Below are 23,811 nucleotides of genomic sequence, written 5' to 3'. Positions count from 1 at the left end.
CACCCCCGGAGCCATTTGACAGATTATACGTTGTCAATTTTCTCATTTGCACCTTTCATTGCGGGATTTCGCATTACAAGGAAGGTTCCGCGCAAGGGACGAAAGAAGATATAGGTGGGCGAGTGGGCGCTCAATTAAGCATAAATTAATACATCCAATTTTAGGGTACACACACACACACACGTGCGCACACGCCAAATATACATTTACTCACGCGAGCATCACTCTGGCGCATCAAAAGCCAACCCATTTGATGCTTCGCGCAGTAGCTGAAAAGGTCAAACACAATGATTGATGCTTTCGGTGGGTGTGATAGACTGAAGGAAGGATTGGATTGGTAGGGAAGATTGAACAGAGCTTTTTTTTGACGCAACATCCATTTCATAACGAGACATTTCATTGCAGACCCCAACCCGTCACCTGACTGTCCGTTTGCGGATCACAAACACGCGCACCACGCGGCAGCACCATTTCCTGTTTCGACCCTGAAACTGACAACGATCGCACGGGTATAGTTTGGGGATCACCAAGGGATTGGGTTTTCCATACCTGACCCCACGCACACACACACACACGCACAAATAACAAAACAAAAAAATGGGACACGTTTGGGTTAAACTTTCATCGCTAAGACGAGCGGCAACTAGCAATGATCTGTGTGTGGCGCCTTTTGTACAACTTACCTGCTTGTCAAACGTGCGTGTCACTGGCCTGCAGCAAATCTACCCGCCCCGATTTGTAAGGGAAGGATTCGGTAGCCAAATGAGCGATCGTGTTAGGTGCCATGTTTTTCCTAACCATTTTTCTGATGTATATTCCTTGTCTAAAGTTGATGTGATTTGAAACAAGTTTGCTTCAACCCTTCGCTCGTCCTAGCGCAAACAAAACTATTCAAAAAGGAACATCACATCACCTGGTGGCTTGATGTGGGACATTCGTCAAAATGTGACATTCATGCGATGTTTTGCTCCATTCCAAAACGCATGCACCGATGGAAGTACCAGCATATCTTACCCACACTGACCCGGTAGCCTAGGGAGGCTAGGGTATTTAAATGTCAATTTTCGACCCAAGGCCAGCCCAGCAGGCAGAAGATCCAACCGGCATGGATGACAGTGTAGCCGGCAAATGTTCCATGCATGTATGTGTGTCGGGGTGGGTTTATAGCTGGTGCAAGAAGAGTAAATGCTCGTAACGAATCGATTTACCATGGCGTGTACCGATGCGTTGCGATGCGCTGTTACAGTGTGTTGCGTTGGTCCAAATGTCAAACGGTTACCGTGTCGCGACTGGAGTTGACGAATGTATCTAAAAGCGGCGACGCACCGGTGTAAGGTGAAAAGTCACCACCCCTAAAATCCAATGTTACGGCACCGTACGTCATCGGTGCACTTGAGCCGGAGCGTGAAGAAGGCGGAATGGTGGACAAATTAGTAATTATTAGGCGCTGGGCAGGCTGTAAATTGGTGGGACCATATAAATTGGAATAAGGTAATATAAGACGCGATATGCATTATCGCTTAGCGCTCAGTATAGCCGTTTTGCGCAATAACGTTTAAGAAAGATAAGTGTTTGTTTATTTACATATTTATTTATGCTATTATATGTTAAAACACTAGGGTAGTTTCAGGAAAGCTCTTGAAGGAAAAATAACAATTTTGACCTATTTTTATTTCATTTATTTTTAATTAATTATGACGGTACAATTGTAAGTTGTTTTGTTAACAACGCTTGTGATGACTGCATTGTATAAACAAACAATTTTAACCTAATGTCCTTCTGAACCATTTTTCATGATTTTAATTAGCTATCGCATTACCAAAAGCTCGAATAGTCAATGTAACTAACTAGATTAAACATTACATAGAAATTCGATTGCGCTTCTTACAAGAAGAATGTGAGAAACCTTTGGTAAAAGTTAATTTATCATCAAGAAGAGCCATCATTAACCAGCCCAATGCAAATCTCATCCTTCACCAAGGATTAGCAAATTCGGAAAGATCTCCACCCTGTGCCAAAGATGGTAGGAGATAAAAAAAAACACCACACAAACAAGCCCAACGCAGAGTGGAAAAGAAAACCAAAACGCATAACAACAGCCATAACAATGTGCACACGCAGATTTCTTGCAAGTGAAAATGTCAAAACGCTTCACGCGACCCCCGGGTCTTTCGCACTAGAGAGCCATCCAAAACGATCGATTTCGTCGATATCTCTACCGCGGGGTCCCGCGATGGCGATGGTGACCTTTCTGGTGACGAAGTGATCGTCTCCATACCATTGTGCCCGGCCCCGATGACCCGCAAGGAATCGGAGGCCAACGGCAACAGCAACAACTAAACCCAAAAAAATTGTAAATAAGAGACCCCCGAAAACGAGTAAAAATCCATCAATTATCCTGCTCTTCATTCCAGCGATGAGGTTGTTACCTCAGCTCGCTCGCTTCTGGTGGACCAGTGGCGATGCATGATTGCATTGACCTCTTGACCAGTAGCCAATTTTCTGAACCGTCTCCGATGCGTCTTCATACAGGACAGGTTCCTTTTGTTTTTGTTGTTATTTCTCCCCAGTTTGGTCGTTTGCTTGCACTTGGCGTAATCGTACTGATGCATTGAAGCAAGTGGAGCTTCATTTAAGCGTCTGATTCACCGATCACCATCCAACTGACCATCACGCTGACAGGTCCGTATGCTGATTATTTTTATGATGATTGCGACCAAACAGTGAACAGGGATGATCGGCTTTCCCAGCCACCGACCACGAGGACCTGCCTAGTCATCGGTCTTTGATTGGCAAGGACCAACAGCGTTACCACGGCATTTCGTTTGGGCAAAGCTGAGGAAAAGGAAAATGACGGGGGTTGATCTGATAACTTAATCGCTTTTCACTATCAATTTAAATCATCTTTTCACATTCAGCTTTCGGCACCACCCGATCGATCGAAGTTTTTAAAGCCAATTTTCGAGTGATGATAATTGACAATAATTACAGCCGACAGTGAGCTACTTTTGTTTTGCACCGTCTTATTAAGCATTCCGGCGCGTAAAATTATAAAACCGATCGGGGAACAGCTTTAACGTGCTAGTTTTGAGTTTTTGAAGATGTTTATTTGCTGTTGTTTTGCTGGATGTCCGATGTCCCGACCTTAAAACTTAAGTGGGTCAAAAGAGCGTATAAGAGGTTCGTCGCTTGCGCGTGCTGCTTTCCTTCCCGGCTGGCATTGAGCTCTTTTGATGGGTGTGTTGTTATTGTTTTATTTGCGGCTGTGGCGTGGTTGTTTTTTGGGCGCGATGCGCTTAAAATTAAGCCGCATTGTGATGAAATGTTCAATCTGCATTTTATGCATTTTCCACGCACTGGTAGGAGAAAAAAAACGCATGACGAAATGACGCCACTTCTAGACAATTTTGCAACCCAAGCCGGCCGTTGACATTAAGCTTTTTAATGATTATTTCTTTCGTGTCCCGTGCAGGGCATAGTGTGTTTTATTCGAATTAGCACGCTTCTCAATGAGCGGTTCGTCTTCTCACCACTGTGAATGGCAGTGGTCTGGTCTGGTCAGATGGCAAAGAGGAGGGAGGTTTCCTAATTACACTCAAACGGCCCTGGAACGCGATAAATCAACTTAAAATCGGCACTCTAATACCTAATTGAGGTGATGGAATATTTCGAGACAAGACACTTTCCTGTCTACTGACATTAGCAAAATTCCTTCTGTTGAAGTTTTTTCGTTCATCTTGCTTCATTTGCCTTATTTGGTGCTAATATCAAGGTTTTGGTAGCATCACACTGTCTGTGTTGTGGTTAAATTTGATTAGAATCGCAATTAATTAGCACTATTGTTATGAACCCAATCTTGCTTTTTCATCAACGCTACACAGTCTTACAGTTACAGTTCTACAGAAAGTTCTACCCAATCTTACAGATAGAATTTAGATTTTTGGCTACATTTTAACCTATAAAATAAACTTAAATAAATTCGGCTGCAAGTTGCATCGAGTACTTTTGAGTGCCTGATAATTGAGTAAGTAAAAAATGAATAAGCCACCACAACATGCCTGGGTGTTTGTTGATTGTGAATTATATTGCTATAGAGTAATGCCATATCATCATGTTTCAAGCTTTATTTTATTTATAATTAGTTTACTTAAAAAGCAATCAATTTCGTAAGCAAGCGTGGAATGCACCTCCTAACCTATTCATCCCAACGCAAATACAGCTGGAAAACCCATTGAAATCCATGAATGAAATCCTTCCCCAAACATTTAACCCACACCGTGAGGAACAACGGAGCGGCTACTACACCCACCTGTACAACCTGCACACGATTGAATAAACATGTACTTAGAGCTCAACTTCTTCTCATATTCCTTCGTCACACTCTTATGCAACTCGTGCAATACTCTTCCGAACGTGAACAACGGATTCACTGTTGCTACTTCTGCTCGGGTGCGCAGATCTTCACAGTCCAATATTTGCCCAACGCATTGACATCAGATCGTAAGGAAATCGCTTCTGCACGCAGCGAACGGGTGTCGCTTTATTTTTTGCTTCTTCTCTTCTCTAGAGGGTTCAAATATTCAATCCCAATCCCATCGGTGGCGGAGGCCGTGCTGGAGCAGAACGGTGCGGGATTGGTGTGAAGAAATATTATAATTTATTCGAAAATTATGATAAACAACCTGGCCAAGGGTAGGCAATGCAACCGGTACTGGAGGAACCGAAAATCGTTTTTTTTTTTTTTTTGGTATCGACTTTGCCGACTTAGTCGATGCGGCACAGCTGTTACAGCGAGCAAACGTCCACCGTTTACATGACAACCGATGGACGGAGGATTCAGTGTTCAATCTTGAACCGACTGTTTCATCTGCCTTTCGTGCATCTATTGGCTTCACGTGTTGACCTTCAGGCGCGTTACAGCGCTGACTGTTGTTATTGTCGCTGGAAATAGCTTGTCTTCCTTACCGAAATGAAGTTCTTGTCTCTTTGTCTTTACTAAGGGGGCGAGAGAAATGTCGTCGAAAGGGTTGTAAAAGAATCGATTTGTCTAGCGTTCCATTAGAATGATGAATTTTTAGAGAATGCACAATAAATAAGCAAAGCAACGCACGAATTATTTGCCCAAGAAAGTTAAAAATAACAATCCGCACTAACAGACACACATCATCCTAGACACATTTTTATAAATATTATTCACCGTCTCGATTGTCGATTAGATATACCGCGTTTCTCTCTCTTTCATAGGTTGGAGATTCGTTTTTCGAGATGTTTATCACCCGTCGCCCTTGGAGGGTTTATGGTTTTCCAAGACTCGGACTCGCCGCTTGTTGAGACACTCGCACCGGTTGGAGAATCACGTAGCGCTCGCATTCCTAACGACATGTTCACCACACCACACACACAGAAGGAGGAAACCGATCGATCGGTTCGATTCGAATCGCTACCAGGATTAAATTGCTTGCCCCCGTACGAGGACATGTGGTTTTGTGGTTGTTGTTTTGTTATTTTCCTCGCTTTTCCACCACGATTAGGCGGCCGATCATCGGCGCTGTTGATGGATCGGAAATTTGACGCTAAACTTTGCCATCGTCTCCAAACGGCTTGCTTGCGGTTCCGTTTTCTGTACCGGTTTTCGGATGATTTGCGTGCTGATGTTTATGAAGCGACAAGGTGTGAGCTTGCATGAACGCATTATTGCTTTTCGAGCGTTCGATCGATTGATCGATCAAGCTGTGTTTCTTTGTTTTATTTTTACTTTCGACCAACTTGTAATCGACTTGCAAATGGTTGGATCTTATCTACGCAGAAGCTTAAACGTGTGTTAGGTTTAAATGGGTTTTTTTTATAGCTCCTACGTTTATTATTAATGCATAAAATTATATTTTATTTATATTCCACAAGCTGATATGCATCACAGGGTCAAAGTTTATTCGGATCAAAAAGTTGATTTTTTTCATACTATTGGTAGTATGAAATAAATTGGTAGCCAACCAAGATTTCAATATGTATTCCACAAATTTAGTCTATAAAGACTGTTGTTGGAAAAGGGAAGGAAATTTTCGAACATGAATTTAAACAGCAGTATTTATAATAATTGCATCAAACCGACTTTTGCATCATATACAGTAAAATATCATTCATTGATACGAAAACTGAACATAATTGACATCATTAGGCAAATATTAATGTACATAGAAGAGCATGAATTAAACATATTTTGAGAAGTGAATTAAATCTAAGCTGTTGTACTTCCAAGAAAAATTTATTTGTTCTTCCAAATTAGGACCAGCTATTATTCCTTTTTAAATAACATCACTGCAGAAGTTAAATCGTTTATAAAAATTGCATTTAAACACTGGTTTTCATGTGCATCTTATGTTGAACTATTCTGAAATAGGAATAATCAATTTAAACTAATAATCAATACAAAGTATCAGACTTTTGCTACAGTCCTACAGTAATAAATTTTAATGCCACCAATTTCGACCGTAAACTGATTTACTAATAATGTTGAAGTAGCAATAATCAGAAAGTGAATGAGTATGAAAATTTACAGAAGAGTCGTGCACAATTCTATTTCAAGCTTAATGCGAATAAACACGGATAATTTGAAAATTATGGATCAACTTCAATAAAAAAGTATGTAAACAATTTCCCAACTATGAAGAGTTTTTGAAAGCGTAAAACGCTTTCCTTTTCTAGACGTTAATTGAAGGAATTTTCTATTGCTATAACGATGAATTCACGTTGAACTGCCTGGACGTATTGTTATAAAAGATGTTTATAATATTTCTGCTAAAAATAATGCTCTACACATGTATCACAAGTAGAAATCACCCACAAATTGAATGCTGCAACAAATAGTAACATCGAAAAACAAGACTTTAATTGAATGAAATTGAAACAAATCGCCGCAAAGCAGCAATCGGCACTTATTAACCTACCTGTACGCAGACACCAAAGCGTTCCTAACTGATCGGTTTGGAATATTGGTTAATTGCTGAACGGTGCGAACCGTTTCCTCGACCAGCAAATGGCAAAATTGAGTCCACTTACCTTGGTGGGTCTGCTGCTGCCCCTGCTGCTGCTGTTGGCACAACAATCTCGTCCCTATTACCAGACCTGACATTGATCTTGATCTTCTACTACACGGCCAACAGCAAAAAAAACTGCGATCAGCATGTTTCAGCGTGTGTTCATCGTGAATTCGTGAAAGTAAAAGGGCATTCTGGTGGTTTGGGGAAGCGAGTGGATCAATATATACAATCCCGTGTTCGGGGGGAAGCTGTGACCAATTTTTGAAAACATCCTCATCAAGCATCATCATTATGTGTAGCGACAGCCGACGAAAATAATCCTTCCATCTTCGATCGAAACACCTGCCATTAGAATGGAGAGTTTTGAAGAGGGAGTTGCAACGAATGTACCCCCCCCCCCCCCCCAAAACAAAAAAAAACCTCACCGGTTTGGTACGGTGCAGATTCTTCACACTCACTGTAATGAGTAAGAGGTGTTGAAGGGTAACAGCTGCCACTTAACATTCGACATTGCTTCCTCGCGCGCTTGATCCTCCGCACACCGAAGATGATGTTCCTCAGCTATGCTGGGGTGCGAAGAGGAAGGGGTGCCAAACAAATCTACTGGCAGCAACAGAGAAAGGGTGTTCACTGCGAAGTATCGGTGGGGATCGTTACAATTGGCCCATCAAGATTCGTGAAGCCCACGGTGTGCACGGTTCGGTTCGAGAAGCTACCCATCGGGATAGCACGTCACGGACGTGCGTATTGTAAATGGAAAGCCAGCAGACGAAGAAGAGCACCACGAAAATAGCAGTCGCATCTAATTTGTTTGGAATGCGTTTGATCGAAAGACTTCGATGCACTGCATCGCGCTTCCCAGGCGACGAACTCCCTCCCGGCGGGCCTGCGACATTTGTCGGTAAGTTATTCGCAGGGCACCGGTAGTGGTCCGCACCAGTGTGGTGGGATGCTGATTCGTTGCTGGCGACCCGATCGTAACGCGCGGGAGGGATGATAGATCACGCAAGTGAGAGGATGGCACGCACATACACTCAGCGCCAGCACCGAAAGGTTGCGGTGAAGATGTCAGCAAAGCGTACTGGAACCATCATCCCTCCCTTCCAACAGCCATCGAAGGCAGTAGAGCAACCGAGAGACGCAGCATCCCAGGGAGCCAGAGCTGTGGGTTTTGTGCTTGGGGTCGGGTTTTTGTTTGTCATCCGGCCACCTATATAAGCGTCGCTGCGGACGATAATTGATATCAGTTCTCGCATTAGCTTTTATCAAGGCACACGCAGCCCAGCAACACCCCAACGCAACTCTACGTCAACATGTACAAGCTGGTGAGTGAGCAGCAACCGTGCCGTGAGACGAGCAAGAATCGTTTCCTCTGCAAGTGTACCCAAGAATCGGCAACCGAGTGACAGTTTGGTGACAGTTGAGATGGCGCGAATTGTTGCTAATAGTGAATACACGCTTGCTAAAAGTGTGACGGTGATGTACAGTGTGTAATGGACAAGTGGTACAGCGTGCCAATAGGTGAAAGATTGCAGAATTATTTGCTAGATGGATGGCGCTAGTTCGGTGAACTATTTATTCGACGATATTTTTGGATGTGAAATTACACATCTTCCATGGAGTTTGTGTTTATTTGTAGCAGTGAACTGTTTTGATTTGATTTGGTTGAACACTGATTGGAGTTGTTCGAAATATTTAAGGAGTGCTTCATAAATTGTCGGCAAAAATCTTACTTACTTCGATTTATATTATTGCCGTTGCCTCCTGAGCACCTTCTGAGAAGGATTTGTAACTGAAAAACTGTACGAGTTTCTTACTTATAACACCTGTATACGCATTTTCGAAAAGCCTATCGTGTCATAAGCTTTGCCTTTGGCGGGCTGGCTTGGCAAATGTCTTCTCATCCGATTAATTAGCATTACTGTCACTTTCGATTCCGGACCATTACTCAACAGTGTCGGCGATTCCCTCATCTTCTGCAGGCCTTTGTTGGATCACGCTACACGCATTGTAATCCGTCTGACTGTCGTTTTTTTTTTTTTCGTTCGTTTTGCAACACAGTTCGTCATCGCCGCCCTGGTTGCCGTCGCAGCCGCCCAAAACCCACAGGACGCTCAGGCCCAGGTGCTTGCGTCCGATTCGGTCGTAAACCCGGACGGATCGTACAACTATCGGTACGAAACGAGCAACGGTATTGCTGCCCAGGAGAGTGGAGTTGGTGGCCAGTCGGCGCAGGGTAGCTACTCGTACACCGGTGACGATGGTGCACAGTACCAGGTGACGTACGTTGCCGATGAGAACGGATTCCAGCCGCAGGGTGCTCATCTGCCCGTCGATGGACCCGCTCCGGATCACGTTCTGAAGACGCTGGAGCAGATCCGCGCCAACCCGCCGCGTGATGACCCCAACTTCAGCATGGACGCCCTGAACGCTGCCATTGCCCGGCTGAGCGGCAAGAAGTAAGCTGGAGCGTTGCTGCGTTGAGCAGAGAGCGGAGCAGATATCCAGTCAGCGAACGGTTTGCTGGTTCTTTGTGCACCGTTCGAACACTTTACATCACCTGACATATACTCCAAAAGTGCATCCGGGCGGACGGTTGACGTTAGGAGGTCAGCTGGCCGCAGGAGCAAAGCCAACAATCTACAAAGATCTACTACACGGGGCAATACTGTCACTGCCATCTTAGAAAATCTTTCACACGTTCTATCCTCTATCTCTCTAGCTTTCCTACCGATACAACAATCTTTCTGTGAAATTGTTTTCTAACCTCACTTTGTTCAAAATTCTTCCCAAGTCTATCGTATGTAAATAGCCCGTTGATAGTTTATAAATAAAACAACCAACAAAAAATTTAAATCAATACTGTGTTTTCATTAGCCTGCAGACATCAACGTGTTTGATGTAATAAGGACAGGCGGATTGATTTAATTGACCACACTCTGCATGATGATTCAACGTTTTGGTAGTACCCCCTTAAACAATCTTCTTAAGTGCTTCGACCCAACACGAACGACACTCTTTGGAAGATGTAGCTCATAAAACTTCCGGCTCAAGGTTTCTCTTGCACGTGTGCTCTAACACTAGCTGAAAACTGTCCGAGTCCCACTCAGCCATCATAAAACTCTTTCAACTTCTACCACCACAGCATTCAACTTCATAACCGGCCATACATCCGTCTTGAAGTTGATTCGATTAATGGCAACCGAGTAGTATAAAGCCGTGAAATGCTAAACGATCGTTTAAAGATGCGGCTAAGCGGAGAAACAACTCGAAGACGGGGTAAGCACAGGCAGACACTAATTTTAAAATCATCTACCATCGGCTAAAGGTCAGCAAAGCGGCTAAAATAGCATCTCGGTATACGGTTGTGCAGCGTGAGAGGAATGTTTTTGGGGACTGTATAGGGGACATGCAGTACCCTCGGAGTTGCCGAATGCGTTTCGGAACATTTTCTCATGCGTTTGCACGTTGCCGTAAGACTTCAGTTGCGTTCAAGTACCAAACCTATTGCATTACCGGCATTTGCAAGATTTTCGATGAAACGGAGGGAGACGATGAAGAAGAAAAAACGTATTGAAGATCTCTTCCTTCTCGTGAGTTCGGTTTTTCTCCACACGCGATTTCTTTCTTCGCCGGCCTCAACAATCAAGGTCAGGGTTTCGGATGCATCTTTCACCGGCAGTGTGACGCAACATCGAGACGAAACTCCCAAGGCTTTGGGACACTTTTTCAGTGGGGTTATGCGTGACACAGCACAGCGTAAGCTCAGCTCATCTTCAGTTGAAAAAGCTTGAGGGAGTGCTGATCGCAACTTGGCGCAAGTGGTTGGAAGGCGAGTGCTTTCACTTTCATGTATACGGGCACAACCGGTCGAGGTGAGTTGAGGAAGTGAATATCATTAATTTCTTTTGTAGTTTGAATGACTTTTATGCAAAGTGTATTCTACATGAGTTATATGCTTAATTAATTATAAAATAATATTAAATAACTAATTATAACTTCCTTCCAAAATTTGACCAATTAGGTGTTGTCCCACTATTCGCTGGTGAGGTATTATACAAGGCTCCTTTCTTCTGTGAATGTCGACAGATCTTCTGCAATACCTCCAACACCACAAAGGTGGAAGGCCATATTTATGTGATCCTCTTCAACTTTGAACCTCACACGCGCACTCACGGTAGTTTGAAGGCGTGGAAATGAGGTTGACTGCAGAGATAATCGGTGAACGAAGTATCCGTTCCCTAGGGCGTCATGTATCGCAGATGCACTGATCAAACGTCACATTGCCAAAATGGAGCGCTCCAAATTTGGCCAACAGAGACGACGTGTAGTGGAGCGCTCAAGGCACGAACGAGTGTATATTTATCGTGTGATAGTGGGCTGAGGATACTATTTATAGGAATGACAATGTTTCTCGGTCTCGGATGGCTGCTTCAACATGCGTTCCCAGTGAAAATTTGATATCATGCGTAGCAAGTGATTTTATTGAGTAAAGTAAATCTTTTTGTTTTCATACGTTGTTACGTGCTGGAATATGTAAACGCAACCAACGCTAGTTTCAGCGAGCAATCTCAAGCGCATACCGCTTTCGGGTCAAACCGGACCGTACGACCTCAGACGACGGTGCCACATTACCCCGGACAACCCGGATCGGATGATGATTGATCGTTCGAAAGCGGTTCCAGCGAAGCCGATCGGCACCACCCGGTGATGACATTGGCAATCGATGGCGATAAAAATAGAAAAATTATCGGTGAAACCAATGCAGCCACCATTATTGCTCATGGCTGGATGGAATTTCCATACGCGCACCGTTGCATAATTGGCGCGGTTTGTTGTGCTGACTGCCCGCGTGTTTGTGTGTGCGTGTGTGTGTGCAGCTAATCTCTTCACTATTGGAATCGCTTACACACTCCAAATACAGAAAGTTTAGCGATTTGCTTTTATGAAACGAAGAAAAATGATGCTTCACTTTGAGTTCAATGTCAGTGGAGTGATGTGTGATTTGAATGACATGGTGTAATGAAGAAAATAAATAGATAACTGTTTTTAAAATATTAATGTAGAGTTTAACACAGCTTTTTATATAATTTTGGGTTGAATGCTTGTCGACAGCATATTAATCTGTGATGGTCGAAAATCTGTGACTGTGGTAAGGGATTACATGATATGGATTATCTCCGTTTATTTTTGCATTACATAATTTTAACTGAGTAGGACAGAGATAAGGCAAAGAGCAAGGAGCACTGTATTCCTAGTTATTTGTTTAACAAATGTGTAATTGTGCTCTAGGAATAATGAAAGAATGAGTAGAGCCACAGCAAAGGGTTTTTTTCTCTCATATTTATTAACTTTAGCTAATGGCTTTTCTTATAATTGTTTCATTTCCTTTCTTTACATATTCTTCACTAAAAATTCTATTTTCAATTGAAAAGAACTCATTAAAAATGTCTTAAAATTTTGAACATATTCGAATTGATGCAAATAAACCATACAAACATAATCAATCATCCACAGCATACGTTGTGTGCGCGACGCTCGTTCGACAGAAAAAGCTAAAGAAACGGTGAGTGAGAGCGTTCCGTGACACGCCCTGACCGGGGCATATTCTACACCGTACCCTCGTTTCTTTTAAAAAGTCCCCATTGACCCGACGATCGTCCTTCTACCGCTAAGTCCCATACTCACCCAACGCTTCACTCTCCCGCCATGAAACGAAGAGGTCAAGATGATACTTCGTGCTGTGAAATATGTGCCAATAAATATACCCACCACGGCGATTCGCTGCTCCGCCGGGCCAAACGGAACGGCCAGTGTGACGATCGGGGCATTTAGGTGATTTAGTCATAAAGCACCTATGAGCAGAGCCGTTTTGACCACACCTGAAAACTTGGCGGCGGCAGTGCAGCACCAAAAGCAACAACAACGGTTAAGCCGGCGTGAAATAAATCGTAATCGAAACGAACCGATCGCCTTTGGCCGTACCGTAAAGCTAATGATTGTTCGTCCAGTATGGTTTCCATAATCACATCATCCATTCGGCGGTTGATCCCGCGCAACCGGCGTACGGTGGATAACGTAAATTGCATCGCTGCAAGATGCAAAGTAATAGCAGCAACAATTGTATGCACACGGGTAACGATGGGACAGCACGATCCTGTCGGTGATTGGATTGAACCTTACGGCGGTGCAGTAAAGTATCGTGTAAAATGATTCTTGTTTGGGATGAGCCAAGAAAGGGGCGAGAAGAAAGGTAGTCAAAAACTAAAAACAGTTAAGAAGTACGATGATTAATAATAAAATATCACTATGGTGGTATACCGTATCGATCGATTTCGTGACGAAATTGAGGCTTGTGCATGAAACTATGTTGCAACACGCATGGACACGTGGCTCAATGGGGCGGAACCAAAATTGATAATGAATCATTTTTTGAGATAAATGATAAGTTATTGCTTCATAAAGTACCGCATTGTATGGTAACAATGTCACATTAGAACCCATATTAAAATGTAAATAATATGTATTTATTAATAAGTCAAACAGGTTCAATTACCCTTCTTGAAAACGTAAAAAATGTCCACAATTTCCGGTTGTAAAATGCCGGCAGCCTATTCCGTTGATCTATGCAGAAGAAAAAGGATTGGTGGTTGTGTTGGTCATATTCACGGAAATTCCACAGCACAGCAACATTCTTCAGTTGACCTGAGCTGACACCTACTACAGCACCGTGTTTGTGGTTTCCCGCTCATACTTGTCACCTTTTATTCAACAGATGACTAGTAAGGGAACAGCAGCAGCACACAGCCATCATCATCTTTAGATCAGCCGATCACTTCAGTACGCGCAACCCGCTCACACGTGCAGACTCCCACTTCCAGGAATTCGTTCAACTCGTGTCAAAGCTGTGTCTACTTGCCGAGCATGACACAAATGGACGACATTCTGGCGTTGTCGGTGTGACTTATGAGGAAACTGGCCGGGGCTCGATCAACGTGCCAAGATTAAGTTCGAAACGAAAAACCTTTCCTTTGACCTGGCCGACTAATCCCGAAGGCGACAGTTTTTGGATGATTTGTACCAGCACATGACAGTGACAGCATCTGCAGAGACGAATGGGGCACATAATACCCTGAGGGAGCTAAAACACCGTTTGTATGCCCGATTGGATACACGCTCGAGGTGGTGATGGTGACTCAAAATAAATGACCGTCACCGTCCATAGCAAGAGGTGATTTTATTCTCGCCTTCGTTTTGATTAGCCATGCCAATATAATGGCTCACTGGATGTGAGGACCCACGGACGCTTAAGCTTTGTGGATTATGCAAGTATGTGGAGTTGCTTGTGTTATTGATGCTATTCAATTTTGGTTGAAGTATACATTTGAGTATATCTCTTCCGATATTCCACAAGCCAAAATTATGTCTTGCTTAGTAAGGATAACAAGCAACAATATTTAAACAAATAATTTTATTTTTCTCATGAATTACATTGTATACATTTCTATGTAAACTACACTTCGCAGCCAAAAAAACCGTTATTTATAATACATTGCGATAGCAAAGAGATTTCCAAGCAGTCTTGCTCAACAAAATATGTAGCTGATAGGTTTATTATCAATTGATGTTGCATGTCCAGAAAAACGATTAAATTACGATTATCATTTAACTACGCTGCATTTGGTAATCATATGTTTACGACCTACATTTTGAGCTTTGTAAGAATTATGGTCCTAAAACTGATAACGAAAGATACCGATGCATCAATCACGTGTAACGTGAGTGCCCGGTAATGACGCCCGAAATCATACGCCTGGGGTTATGCAATGTTGTGTAAAACCTAGCCATTATAAAAGAATTTCAATTTAGATAATTTATTTTTTCCACAAAACTCAAACCATTGGATAAAACCTGATGCAAAAACCGAAACATATTATTATTTTGTACATCATTGTTATGAACTTTATACGCTACTTTTCAAAAAAAATTATCGCTCAAAACACGAACCGAATGCGTCCTGCTACAGCATCGCTGATAGGTGACAACCGTTCGACATGCTCTACAAACGTATCCAGATCCACCGGCCCTTCCTCGAGATCCATACCTTCGCGAGGAAAAGTTATGAACCGATCGCCACCTTCTGCCAGAAAGCTATTAACTACGACTCTATACTCTCGGAACGGATTGATCGGTTCGTACACTTCTCCCGAACACTGCTGACAGAGTACCTCCAGCGATACCAACCGTCTGCCAGGTGGATTGCTGATGCGGTACGTCACTCTCAATCCTGAAACTTGCAGGAGATCCCAAGCCTGCACCGTACCATTGGTCACAGTCGCACTGCGAACGCTGTCCTCCAGCACGGCCATCAGATGGTCTCCACGCAGAAGCAGCGAGAATAATTGATTCTCAAACGGCAGCACCTCGAACAGTTGTTTGTAGGTGATTGTACCGGCCTGTAGGTCGCCCCGGATTCCACCACGGTTTTGCAGCGCAATCCCATTGAACACCGGGAAGAAGGCTCTTACCATGGAGTCGGTAATGAGCGAACCAAGCAAACATTCTCCCGTAACACAATCCTGACGAGACATATCAACCTCCGTCACAGCGACAGTACGATTTCCGAGCGTTTCCACCTCCTCACGGAATGGTAACAGTGCTGTCATAACTTCCGGATCTTCGGGTAGGTTGGTGTCCAAAAACACTGGATTACCTTCCCACTGTTCAATCTCTCCTTCATCGTTGAAGAACACCGTCAGATTGCCTACCAATCGTCCGTAAGAACCAGCCTGCACTACCAACACACGATGACCATCGGGCTGTACATCAACTGTTGGATATTCACCTTCCACCTCGAGCGGGAAGTCTGCAGTATCGCCACTAAACAGTACGGTGTTCGAAAATCCACCAACAATTAGGTCGACGTATGGCCCACAGGTGCGTGCCATTCTGCGCTCATTGTTGTGTCCATAGTATGAAAGAACCACTACAATGTCGACACCCTCTTCATTGAGTCGAGCTGATTCAGTGCGTACCGCCTCCACGGGATCAGTGAACGTCAGATTACCCGGACGTCCGATGGCATCTACGTCAGGACGAATAACACCGAGAATACCGATGCGTCGACCCGATCGCTCAACCACAACCGAGCGCTCAAAGTTCACAAACGATGGCTCATTCGAGTTGTCCACATTTGTCAGCACAACCGGTGTTTCTGATGCAGCCATAAATGGGTTCAGACCTTCCAGTCCGTGGAAGAAATCGAAACGACCCAGCGTCTGGAAAGATGTTAGAAAATTATAGATGTTTTTCTGTTCTCGGCCTCCGTAATATATTTTTTTGATTTCTGTAACTTACCATCGCATCAGCCGGTAGTACGTTCAACATGGCCGCAACGACCTCCCAACGGTGCACGGTATACCACAGGGTACCCTTGAAGTTGCCGCCCGAGTTCACATAGATCGAGTTTTCCGCTTCAGCTTGTATCTGACGGACGGCGCTCACCTGCCGAGGATAGCCTCCTTGACAACGTTCCTGCCCGATGCAAGTGAATCCTTCCAAGTTGACCTGGTTGTACCGTGCGTACAGATCGTTGAAATGGATAATCGACAACGGAAACAGATCATTCTGCTGTGCTGCGGCGAAACTCGCCAGAGCAGCGACCAGCAACACGAGAACGTTAATATGCTTCATTGTTACACCACAACGATATCACAAGGCTTGGAATGTCAGGCCTGTTTATATAGGAAATTCTCCATTTCAATTCAATTTCACAACAATCGCATGATAAGCCAGCTAGAAGATAAGAAGATTATGAGGTAATCTTTCACGTGAGATAAGTCTATTCCAGTGTTTAGCAGCCAACAAGAAGGTTCTCTTAAGCGGTATCGTCATCGTATCAGCCAATAATTTCGTTCAATCATCGTGGTTGCACTGTTTAACGTAAAGTTGATGAATGCATCAACTGACTATGATACTACATTGTGGTTTTATCTACATAATTTGTATCATTGTTTCTTAATTTTTTTTCTACATATTTTAGATTATCTAACTACAATTATAACCGATCGCTTAGAATACGAACCGAATGCGTCCTGCTCCAGCATCGCTGAGAGGTGACAGCCGTTCGACATGTTCTTCAAATGCATCCAGATCCACTGGTCCTTCCTCGAGATCCATACCCTCGCGAGGAATGATTGCTAGCCCATCGCCACCCTCTACCAGGAAGCTTGCCATTGCCACACGATATTCCCGGAACGGATTGATCGGTTCGTACACCTCTCCCGAACACTGTTGACAGAGAACCTCCAGCGATACCAACCGTCTGCCAGGTGGATTGCTGATGCGATACGTCACTCTCAATCCTGAAACTTGCAGGAGATTTGTAGCACGCACCGTACCATTGGTCACAGTTGCACTGCGAACACTGTCCTCCAGTACGGTCATCAGATGGTCTCCACGCAGAAGCAACGAGAACAGTTGATTCTCGAATGGAAGCACCTCGAACAGTTGTTTGTAGGTGATTGTACCGGCCTGTAGGTCGCCCCGGATTCCACCACGGTTTTGCAGCGCAATCCCATTGAACACCGGGAAGAAGGCTCTTGCCATGGAGTCGGTGATGAGAGAACCAATCACACATTCACCAGATATGCAGTCCTGTCGGGTGAGATCGACTTCAGCAACGGCGACGGTACGATTTCCGAGCGTTTCCACCTCCTCACGGAATGGTAGCAGTGCTGTCATAACTTCCGCATCTTCGGGTAGGTTGGTGTCCAAAAACACTGGATTACCTTCCCACTGTTCAATCTCTCCTTCATCGTTGAAGAACACCGTCAGATTGCCTACCAATCGTCCATACGAACCAGCCTGCACTACCAACACACGATGACCATCGGTTTGTGTCTCAACCGTTGGATAGTTGCCTTCCACCTCGAGCGGGAAGTCTGTAGCATCGCCGTTAAACAATACCGTGTTGGATGATCCACCGACAATGATATCAACGTACGGACCACAGGTGCGTGCCATTCTGCGCTCATTGAAGTATCCGTAGTAGGAAATCACCACTACAATGTCGACACCTTCTTCGTGGAGTCGGGCTGATTCAGTGCGTACCGCCTCCACGGGATCGGTGAATGTCAGATTACCCGGACGTCCAACGGCATCTACGTCAGGACGAATAACACCGAGAATACCGATGCGTCGACCCGATCGCTCAACCACAACCGAGCGCTCAAAGTTCACAAACGATGGCTCATTCGAGTTGTCCACATTCGTCAGCACAACCGGTGTTTCTGATGCGGCCATAAATGGGTTCAGACCTTCCAGTCCGTGGAAGAAATCGAAACGACCCAGCGTCTGGAAAGATGTTAGAAAATTATAGATGTTTTTCTGTTCTCGGCCTCCGTAATATATTTTTTTGATTTCTGTAACTTACCATCGCATCAGCCGGTAGTACGTTCAACATGGCCGCAACGACCTCCCAACGGTGCACGGTATACCACAGGGTACCCTTGAAGTTGCCGCCCGAGTTCACATAGATCGAGTTTTCCGCTTCAGCTTGTATCTGACGGACGGCGCTCACCTGCCGAGGATAGCCTCCTTGACAACGTTCCTGCCCGATGCAAGTGAATCCTTCCAAGTTGACCTGGTTGTACCGTGCGTACAGATCGTTGAAATGGATAATCGACAACGGAAACAGATCATTCTGCTGTGCTGCGGCGAAACTCGCCAGAGCAGCGACCAGCAACACGAGAACGTTAATATGCTTCATTGTTACACCACAACGATATCACAAGGCTTGGAATGTCAGGCCTGTTTATATAGGAAATTCTCCATTTCAATTCAATTTCACAACAATCGCATGATAAGCCAGCTAGAAGATAAGAAGATTATGAGGTAATCTTTCACGTGAGATAAGTCTATTCCAGTGTTTAGCAGCCAACAAGAAGGTTCTCTTAAGCGGTATCGTCATCGTATCAGCCAATAATTTCGTTCAATCATCGTGGTTGCACTGTTTAACGTAAAGTTGATGAATGCATCAACTGACTATGATACTACATTGTGGTTTTATCTACATAATTTGTATCATTGTTTCTTAATTTTTTTTCTACATATTTTAGATTATCTAACTACAATTATAACCGATCGCTTAGAATACGAACCGAATGCGTCCTGCTCCAGCATCGCTGAGAGGTGACAGCCGTTCGACATGTTCTTCAAATGCATCCAGATCCACTGGTCCTTCCTCGAGATCCATACCCTCGCGAGGAATGATTGCTAGCCCATCGCCACCCTCTACCAGGAAGCTTGCCATTGCCACACGATATTCCCGGAACGGATTGATCGGTTCGTACACCTCTCCCGAACACTGTTGACAGAGAACCTCCAGCGATACCAACCGTCTGCCAGGTGGATTGCTGATGCGATACGTCACTCTCAATCCTGAAACTTGCAGGAGATTTGTAGCACGCACCGTACCATTGGTCACAGTTGCACTGCGAACACTGTCCTCCAGTACGGTCATCAGATGGTCTCCACGCAGAAGCAACGAGAACAGTTGATTCTCGAATGGAAGCACCTCGAACAGTTGTTTGTAGGTGATTGTACCGGCCTGTAAGTCGCCTCGGATTCCACCACGGTTTTGCAGCGCAATCCCATTGAACACCGGGAAGAAGGCTCTTACCATGGAGTCGGTGATGAGAGAACCAATCACACATTCACCAGATATGCAGTCCTGTCGGGTCAGATCGACTTCAGCAACGGCGACGGTACGATTTCCGAGCGTTTCCACCTCCTCACGGAATGGTAACAGTGCTGTCATAACTTCCGGATCTTCGGGTAGGTTGGTGTCCAAAAACACTGGATTACCTTCCCACTGTTCAATCTCTCCTTCATCGTTGAAGAACACCGTCAGATTGCCTACCAATCGTCCATACGAACCAGCCTGCACTACCAACACACGATGACCATCGGTTTGTGTCTCAACCGTTGGATAGTTGCCTTCCACCTCGAGCGGGAAGTCTGTAGCATCGCCGTTAAACAATACCGTGTTGGATGATCCACCGACAATGATATCAACGTACGGACCACAGGTGCGTGCCATTCTGCGCTCATTGAAGTATCCGTAGTAGGAAATCACCACTACAATGTCGACACCTTCTTCGTGGAGTCGGGCTGATTCAGTGCGTACCGCCTCCACGGGATCGGTGAATGTCAGATTACCCGGACGTCCAACGGCATCTACGTCAGGACGAATAACACCGAGAATACCGATGCGTCGACCCGATCGCTCAACCACAACCGAGCGCTCAAAGTTCACAAACGATGGCTCATTCGAGTTGTCCACATTCGTCAGCACAACCGGTGTTTCTGATGCGGCCAATAGCGGATTTAAGCCTTCCAGTCCGTGGAAGAAATCGAAACGACCCAGCGTCTGAAAATAAGTTACAACATTTTTGGTTAGCTGCTCTTCACAAAGGTTTACCTGTTTTTTAGTTCTTTCACTCACCATCGCATCAGCCGGCAGTACGTTCAACATGGCCGCAACGACCTCCCAACGGTGCACGGTATACCACAGGGTACCCTTGAAGCTACCACCCGCGTTCACATAGATCGAGTTTTCCGCTTGAGCTTGTATCTGACGGACGGCGCTCACCTGCCGAGGATAGCCTCCTTGACAACGTTCCTGCCCGATGCAAGTGAATCCTTCCAAGTTGACCTGGTTGTACCGTGCGTGCAGATCGTTGAAATGAATTACTGACAACGGAAACAGATCATTCTGCTGTGCTCCGGCCAAACTCGCCAGAGCCGCTACTGCCAGCAGGAAAACGTTAGTATGCTTCATTCTTAATCCGCTCAGACCTACACGAATGTCAGACGAGCCCGTTTATATAGGTAATTCTTCATTTCGATCCGATTTCACAACAACCACCTGATAAGGCCAGACGATAAGGTTCTGTTTATGAGGTAATCTTTCACGTGAGATTAATCCTACCTCCAACTACCGAAATTATGTCGCGTCACATTAATATTGATGTAATGTTTACTAATCTGTTTCTGCTCCACATTGGAAATCGTGACCCGTAGATGATTGTCGCATGCAATCGTTTAATCAGTGCATGGAGAAGATCGATAAAGCATAACATTGTCGAGCCTGTTTTTTTTTTTAATCACTCGTTGGGAGTCGCTGTCGTAAACTGTTTAGTGGTGGTCCTCGCAACGAATTATTTCCGTCATCATAAAACATGGAGAACATTTATTACTGAGGTATCAAGCCGGGAGATGAATTGGCCACCCAATAAAATGGTTTATTGGTTTACGTTCCATTTCCAATGACGCATAGGACTCACAGACTTGCTCGCTCATTAACGGTGGTGTATAGCGGCACTCAGTGGGAGGTTAAGGAGATGTCAGATGTCACGGTGACAATCCATCGTCTTAGGTTCTTCCTCTGGGACCGTAAACTTGTTGACCTTGGTAGTACGATAACGAAAAATTGAAAGCAATGTACGTGATTCACTTGCCGGTCGTTGTAATGAACGGCTTTTCATTAGCACCGCTAGAGGTGGATTCGCATAAGAGGAAACTTAAGCTTAGAGAGACTCGGAACCTAGTTTCAACCGGTTTGGAATGAGCATCGTTGGTGAATGTTTGGTGGGTGGAATCTTCATTCTTTTCTTCTTGCACCACGTTCACATGCATGGCCCGATAACGACTCCAACCTTTGACCGTGCGCTCAAGCAACCAAGGCAAGCGAGTACTACCACCACACGGTGTCCTACACGGATTAAGCATTTTACAGCTTTGCTTTAAGCTCGGTACATGATCCATTGAATTGCGATGTCATCTATTGGGCAATTAAACACATCTCGATAATGGCGTTCGCAACTAGTACGCTCGGTAACCGATCTCTTCGGTCAGCTCCAGGAAAGCATAAGCTGCCGGTAATGGTTGCAAAGATTAAAGTTGAACGTTCTTATAACACCGTTTGGTGCAATGGTGCATCACAGCTTGCATAACTTGTCCACATAGAGGAAGGCACCGGTTGGCGCACCAAAATCTTATTGAGAGAGATTACCATGATGCATTTCAACCCGTGTTGGTCGTTGATCGTTACTGTTTTTTTTTTGCCTTGCGATGCGCGGTGTCAAATTGACCGAGCGCGGCATCCGTGGCGTAGTCATCCATCTTGAAACCCATCGGTCTCGGGTTAGACTGACTGGCTCAATCGCAACCGGTGTTGAATTTTGCATACCGCTTACAACCCTGCGAGCGACACGGTGTCATCGATTTATGGTTCTTTACAACCGGTGGTCTTTAGGTCGTCGCCCATGTAGCAAAAGCGTAAGGTATCTCGTGGCGCCGGGCTGCAAATGTCGCTGTACGAGATAGTTAAAGAGCATCTGTAAATTAAAGAGCTTCTGTTGGTGCGGTTACGAAGTTAGACACTAGCCGACTGGCTAGATGTGAAAAATATCATAACATTTATGGCTTGCTGTAAAACTTCGCCCGTAAATGACACATCAACTCGGTGGGTTGTTAAAAATGGGGCATGTTTAGCTTTACGTTAGCGTTATGTACGGGAACGTATTTGCTCATGTTTTTATTTAGTCATAGTAAACCATTCTATCAGCTGGCCGGTGATAGAGACGATAGCGGCGCTGGTATTCACATAGCTAGACCGGGGTTCAAATCCCATCCGGACCGATCAACCGTAGTCCGATCCAGGACTGTCTACCAAACTAAGTGGTTAGTAGCAAGTCTAGTAAACCATTCCGATGGCCGGTGTGATCTTGTAGGACATTTAACCTAGAATAAAATGGCAATTTTTATTGTTTTAAAAAATCTACACTTAAAACATTCAATAAAATATGTCCACATTTGTTGGACGATCCATCAATTGCCATGTCAAATACACTTAAAAATAGCCAGCCCACTTGATGATCTTGATTAAAAATAGAAATATTCGGCAATGATTGCGACCCATTCAAAACAGCGGCCATCTTCCTCATCGACCTTGAACACTTTACTCATCCGCGTGGCTGACAACGTGCTTAGCGACTAATGAACTCGCAATTCAAATCTCCGGTTCCCAAAGTAACGCCCCGCCACAAAGGTCATTAAGCTTGCCTGACAAATCGGCCATCCCATCTTCCTGGTGTCATATTACGTCTGCCTCTGCAGCTGAGATCAATAAATCACACAAGGCCGCACAGAACAAAAGCCACAGCTCAGGAGTACATGAGCTTGAACACGGGGCGGTATTGGAATATTGGAGAGTTACCTTTCCTCCTAGAAGAAGTTTGAGTGCGAGAAACATTTTTTCAATGTCCTGCAGAGCGGCACCATCACTGAGGCTCGTGCAGATCTTTAATGGGAAAATGATCAATTCTAACAGCCACAGATGCCCATCGACCAAACGGAATGGACCGGTCACGTCACTGACATTTACACGGACAAGAGAAAAATTATTCCGTTTTCAGCGCCCTGCAACTACGCGGTTCTGAAGAACCGGTAACACGATCATTTCAACGCTTGTCAACGAGCTGTCCGGTAGAGGTGTGGGGAGTTGGAAATTACAAGTAAATTAGTTCCGAGGTCGTTCCTTGTCTGGGTTCTAAGTCTTGTCTAAAGTAATACGCAAGAGCAGCCGTCTAACCACGATCGCTTTTGGTGGAGATCTTTTCGCTGTGCTCTTTTCGTGCTATGATCTTCAATAATTTGCCATCAGTACCACGAACTGCCTTTACGATGCAATGCGGCGCAATGTGTGTGA

At 44.7% G+C, this 23,811-nt stretch overlaps 5 protein-coding genes across 5 annotated transcripts in view; 1 reads left to right on the top strand and 4 right to left on the bottom strand.

Annotated features, from left to right (window-relative positions):
• The window catches only part of LOC126562922 (non-structural maintenance of chromosomes element 1 homolog), a 260,347-nt gene that overhangs the window by 207,688 nt on the left and 28,848 nt on the right, over positions 1-23,811 (bottom strand). The gene's annotated exons all lie outside the window — the stretch shown is intronic.
• Positions 8,248-9,502, top strand: LOC126563267 (cuticle protein CP14.6-like). Its single transcript, XM_050219898.1, has 2 exons — positions 8,248-8,362; positions 9,099-9,502. The coding sequence occupies exons 1-2, from the start codon at positions 8,351-8,353 to the stop codon at positions 9,498-9,500; spliced, it is 414 nt and encodes a 137-aa protein (XP_050075855.1). The 5' UTR covers positions 8,248-8,350; the 3' UTR covers positions 9,501-9,502.
• Positions 15,032-16,730, bottom strand: LOC126562009 (apyrase-like). The gene is made up of 2 exons (XM_050218419.1): positions 16,395-16,730; positions 15,032-16,315 (listed from the first exon to the last, which is right to left on the bottom strand). Exons 1-2 carry the CDS (start codon positions 16,728-16,730, stop codon positions 15,032-15,034), a joined length of 1,620 nt encoding a protein of 539 aa, XP_050074376.1.
• On the bottom strand, positions 17,109-18,807 carry LOC126562008 (apyrase-like). The gene is made up of 2 exons (XM_050218418.1): positions 18,472-18,807; positions 17,109-18,392 (listed from the first exon to the last, which is right to left on the bottom strand). The coding sequence occupies exons 1-2, from the start codon at positions 18,805-18,807 to the stop codon at positions 17,109-17,111; spliced, it is 1,620 nt and encodes a 539-aa protein (XP_050074375.1).
• Positions 19,186-20,880, bottom strand: LOC126562007 (apyrase-like). Its single transcript, XM_050218417.1, has 2 exons — positions 20,545-20,880; positions 19,186-20,469 (listed from the first exon to the last, which is right to left on the bottom strand). Exons 1-2 carry the CDS (start codon positions 20,878-20,880, stop codon positions 19,186-19,188), a joined length of 1,620 nt encoding a protein of 539 aa, XP_050074374.1.

This window comes from Anopheles maculipalpis, chromosome 3RL (genome assembly GCF_943734695.1).
Source record: "Anopheles maculipalpis chromosome 3RL, idAnoMacuDA_375_x, whole genome shotgun sequence".
NCBI lineage: Eukaryota > Metazoa > Arthropoda > Insecta > Diptera > Culicidae > Anopheles > Anopheles maculipalpis.
This window is presented reverse-complemented; position numbering and strand designations above follow the sequence as displayed.

Coding starts and splice junctions, on each gene's coding strand:
- LOC126562009 (XM_050218419.1), bottom strand. CDS start 16,730: ATGAAGCATATTAACGTTCTCGTGTTGCTGGTCGCTGCTCTGGCGAGT. Junction 16,316..16,394: donor TACTACCGGCTGATGCGATG/GTAAGTTACAGA, acceptor ACATCTTTCCAG/ACGCTGGGTCGTTTCGATTT.
- LOC126562008 (XM_050218418.1), bottom strand. CDS start 18,807: ATGAAGCATATTAACGTTCTCGTGTTGCTGGTCGCTGCTCTGGCGAGT. Junction 18,393..18,471: donor TACTACCGGCTGATGCGATG/GTAAGTTACAGA, acceptor ACATCTTTCCAG/ACGCTGGGTCGTTTCGATTT.
- LOC126562007 (XM_050218417.1), bottom strand. CDS start 20,880: ATGAAGCATACTAACGTTTTCCTGCTGGCAGTAGCGGCTCTGGCGAGT. Junction 20,470..20,544: donor TACTGCCGGCTGATGCGATG/GTGAGTGAAAGA, acceptor ACTTATTTTCAG/ACGCTGGGTCGTTTCGATTT.